This window comes from Salmo salar, chromosome 18 (assembly GCF_965601325.2).
Source record: "Salmo salar chromosome 18, fSalSal1, whole genome shotgun sequence".
Classification (NCBI taxonomy): domain Eukaryota; kingdom Metazoa; phylum Chordata; class Actinopteri; order Salmoniformes; family Salmonidae; genus Salmo; species Salmo salar.
The window spans coordinates 38,355,001-38,360,000 of NC_138308.1; the positions used below are offsets into that span (position 1 = coordinate 38,355,001).

A 5,000-nucleotide genomic window follows, 5' to 3' on the forward strand; every position below is an offset into this window, starting at 1 on the left:
AATATACAAAAGTGAAATAAACAATAAAAATGAACAGTAAACATTACACTCACAGAAGTTCAAAAACAATAAAGACATTACAAATGTCATATTATGTATATATTCTCTCTCTCTCTCTCTCTCTCTCTCTCTCTCTCTCTCTCTCGCTCTCGCTCTCGCTCTCTCTCTATTTCAATTACATTTCAATTTAAGGGGGTTTATTGGCATGGGAAACATACTGTGTGTTTATATTGCCAAAGCAAGTGAAATAGATAATTAGTGAAAAACATTACACTTACTAAATTTCCTCAAGAATAAATACATTTCAAATGTCATATTATGTATATATACAGTGTTTAAATGATATGCAAATAGTTAAAGTATAAAAGTTAATGTAAATAAACATACATTTGCGTTGTATTTACAATGATGTTTGTTCTTCACTGGTTCATCTGTTCTTGTGGCAACAGGTCACACATCTTGCTGCTGTGATGTCACACTGTGGTATTTCACCCAGTAGATATGGGAGTTTATCAAAATTGGATTTGTTTTCAAATTCTTTGTGGGTCTGTGCAATCTGAGGAAAATATGTGTCTCTGATATGGTCATACATTTGGCAGGAGGTTAGGAAGTGCAGCTCAGTTTCCACCTCATTTTGTGTGAAGTGTACACATAGCCTGTCTTCTCTTGAGAGCCAGGTCTGCCTACGGCGGCCTTTCTCAATAGCAAGGCTATGCTCACTGAGTCTGTAACACTACGGCAGCCTTTCTCAATACATATACAGAATAACATATAACACACATCATTCAAATCAACCTGGAATATAACCTAGTCTTTCTCTCTCTCTCTCTCTCTCTCTCTCTCTCTCTCTCTCTCTCTCTCTCCCTCTCTCCTCTCTCTCTCTCTCTCCCTCTCTCCTCTCTCTCCTCTCTCTCCTCTCTCTCTCTCTCTCTCTCGCTCTCTCTCTAATGACTGTTGCTGTTTCTCCACTTCACTTAACTTTATAATTGGCTCTGCTTTTTACTGCCAATAATTAGCACATCTCATATTCCATTAATGATTCAGAGACACACCTCGGCTTCTACACACTCATTAGCGGGCCTTCAAGTGTGTGTGTGTGTGTGTGCGTGCGTGCGTGTGTGCATGTGTGCGTGCGTGTGTGTGTGTGTAGACTGTGTTTATACTACCCGCCTCCCCTACATCTCTCTTGCAAATTCAAAGCACACCTTTTATAGAAATTACAAAATGAATGAATGAATGAATTGATGGCCTTTACAGTTGTCTTAATTAATTAAAAAATATATATTTAACCAGGTAGGCTAGTTGAGAACAAGTTCTCATTTACAACTGCGACCTCGCCAAGATAAAGCAAAGTGTCCTAATGGCCAGTACAGTTGTCTTAATGAATTGATAGCCAGTACAGTTGTCTTAATGAATTGATGGCCAGTACAGTTGTCTTAATGAATTGATGGCCAGTACAGTTGTCTTAATGAATTGATGGCCAGTACAGTTGTCTTAATGAATTGATGGCCAGTACAGTTGTCTTAATGAATTGATGGCCAGTACAGTTGTCTTAATGAATTGATAGCCAGTACAGTTGTCTTAATGAATGAATTGATGGCCAGAACAGTTGTCTTAATGAATGAATTGATGGCCAGTACAGTTGTCTTAATGAATTGATAGCTAGTACAGTTGTCTTAATGAATTGATGGCCAGTACAGTTGTCTTAATGAATTGATTGCCAGTACAGTTGTCTTAATGAATTGATGGCCAGTACAGTTGTCTTAATGAATGAATTGATAGCCAGTACAGTTGTCTTAATGAATGAATTGATGGCCAGTACAGTTGTCTTAATGAATTGATGGCCAGTACAGTTGTCTTAATGAATGAATTGATGGCCAGAACAGTTGTCTTAATGAATTGATGGCCAGAACAGTTGTCTTAATGAATTGATGGCCAGTACAGTTGTCTTAATGAATGAATTGATAGCCAGTACAGTTGTCTTAATGAATGAATTGATGGCCAGTACAGTTGTCTTAATGAATTGATGGCCAGTACAGTTATCTTAATGAATTAATTGATAGCCAGTACAGTTGTCTTAATGAATGAATTGATGGCCAGTACAGTTGTCTTAATGAATTGATGGCCAGTACAGTTGTCTTAATGAATTAATGGCCAGTACAGTTGTCTTAATGAATTGATGGCCAGTACAGTTGTCTTAATGAATGAATTGATGGCCAGTACAGTTGTCTTAATGAATTGATGTCCAGTACAGTTGTCTTAATGAATTGATGGCCAGTACAGTTGTCTTAATGAATGAATTGATGGCCAGTACAGTTGTCTTAATGAATTGATAGCCAGTACAGTTGTCTTAATGAATTGATGGCCAGTACAGTTGTCTTAATGAATTGATGGCCAGTACAGTTGTCTTAATGAATTGATGGCCAGTACAGTTGTCTTAATGAATTGATGGCCAGTACAGTTGTCTTAATGAATTGATAGCCAGTACAGTTGTCTTAATGAATTGATGGCCAGTACAGTTGTCTTAATGAATTGATGGCCAGTACAGTTGTCTTAATGAATTGATGGCCAGTACAGTTGTCTTAATGAATTGATGGCCAGTACAGTTGTCTTAATGAATTGATAGCCAGTACAGTTGTCTTAATGAATTGATGGCCAGTACAGTTGTCTTAATGAATTGATAGCCAGTACAGTTGTCTTAATGAATTGATGGCCAGAACTGTTGTCTTAATGAATTGATGGCCAGTACAGTTGTCTTAATGAATTGATGGCCAGTACAGTTGTCTTAATGAATTGATGGCCAGTACAGTTGTCTTAATGAATTGATGGCCAGTACAGTTGTCTTAATGAATTGATGGCCAGTACAGTTGTCTTAATGAATTGATGGCCAGTACAGTTGTCTTAATGAATTGATAGCCAGTACAGTTGTCTTAATGAATTGATGGCCAGTACAGTTGTCTTAATGAATTGATGGCCAGTACAGTTGTCTTAATGAATGAATTGATGGCCAGTACAGTTGTCTTAATGAATTGATGGCCAGTACAGTTGTCTTAATGAATTGATGGCCAGTACAGTTGTCTTAATGAATTGATGGCCAGTACAGTTGTCTTAATGAATTGATGGCCAGTACAGTTGTCTTAATGAATTGATGGCCAGTACAGTTGTCTTAATGAATGAATTGATGGCCAGTACAGTTGTCTTAATGAATTGATGGCCAGTACAGTTGTCTTAATGAATTGATGGCCAGTACAGTTGTCTTAATGAATTGATGGCCAGTACAGTTGTCTTAATGAATTGATGGCCAGTACAGTTGTCTTAATGAATTGATGGCCAGTACAGTTGTCTTAATGAATTGATGGCCAGTACAGTTGTCTTAATGAATTGATGGCCAGTACAGTTGTCTTAATGAATTGATGGCCAGTACAGTTGTCTTAATGAATTGATGGCCAGAACTGTTGTCTTAATGAATTGATGGCCAGTACAGTTGTCTTAATGAATTGATGGCCAGTACAGTTGTCTTAATGAATTGATGGCCAATACAGTTGTCTTAATGAATTGATGGCCAGTACAGTTGTCTTAATGAATTGATGGCCAGTACAGTTGTCTTAATGAATTGATGGCCAGTACAGTTGTCTTAATGAATTGATAGCCAGTACAGTTGTCTTAATGAATTGATGGCCAGTACAGTTGTCTTAATGAATTGATGGCCAGTACAGTTGTCTTAATGAATTGATGGCCAGTACAGTTGTCTTAATGAATTGATAGCCAGTACAGTTGTCTTAATGAATTGATGGCCAGTACAGTTGTCTTAATGAATTGATAGCCAGTACAGTTGTCTTAATGAATTGATGGCCAGAACTGTTGTCTTAATGAATGAATTGATGGCCAGTACAGTTGTCTTAATGAATGAATTGATGGCCAGTACAGTTGTCTTAATGAATTGATGGCCAGTACAGTTGTCTTAATGAATGAATTGATGGCCAGTACAGTTGTCTTAATGAATTGATGGCCAGTACAGTTGTCTTAATGAATTGATGGCCAGTACAGTTGTCTTAATGAATTGATGGCCAGTACAGTTGTCTTAATGAATTGATGGCCAGTACAGTTGTCTTAATGAATTGATGGCCAGTACAGTTGTCTTAATGAATTGATGGCCAGTACAGTTGTCTTAATGAATGAATTGATGGCCAGTACAGTTGTCTTAATGAATTGATGGCCAGTACAGTTGTCTTAATGAATTGATGGCCAGTACAGTTGTCTTAATGAATTGATGGCCAGTACAGTTGTCTTAATGAATTGATGGCCAGTACAGTTGTCTTAATGAATTGATGGCCAGTACAGTTGTCTTAATGAATTGATGGCCAGAACTGTTGTCTTAATGAATTGATGGCCAGTACAGTTGTCTTAATGAATTGATGGCCAGTACAGTTGTCTTAATGAATTGATAGCCAGTACAGTTGTCTTAATGAATTGATGGCCAGTACAGTTGTCTTAATGAATTGATGGCCAGTACAGTTGTCTTAATGAATTGATGGCCAGTACAGTTGTCTTAATGAATTGATGGCCAGTACAGTTGTCTTAATGAATTGATGGCCAGTACAGTTGTCTTAATGAATTGATGGCCAGTACAGTTGTCTTAATGAATTGATGGCCAGTACAGTTGTCTTAATGAATTGATGGCCAGTACAGTTGTCTTAATGAATTGATGGCCAGTACAGTTGTCTTAATGAATTGATGGCCAGTACAGTTGTCTTAATGAATTGATGGCCAGAACAGTTGTCTTAATGAATTGATGGCCAGTACAGTTGTCTAATCTGTGTTTCTGTCCCTCCTCTTACAGCACCCCTACCCTTCAGAAGAACAGAAGAAACAGCTGGCACAAGACACAGGCCTCACCATCCTACAAGTGAACAACTGGTGAGTCATCTCACACACACACACACACACACACACACACACACACACACACACACACACACACACACACACACACACACACA

At 37.9% G+C, this 5,000-nt stretch overlaps 1 protein-coding gene across 2 annotated transcripts in view; it reads left to right on the forward strand.

Moving 5' to 3' along the window:
* The window catches only part of LOC106613898 (homeobox protein Meis1), a 167,944-nt gene that overhangs the window by 117,736 nt on the left and 45,208 nt on the right, over nucleotides 1-5,000 (forward strand). For both annotated transcript variants that reach the window (XM_082964961.1, XM_082964960.1), the window contains exon 9: nucleotides 4,841-4,917. In XM_082964961.1, the coding sequence (XP_082821087.1) occupies nucleotides 4,841-4,917 (77 nt within the window). The remainder of the gene's footprint in view (nucleotides 1-4,840; nucleotides 4,918-5,000) is intronic.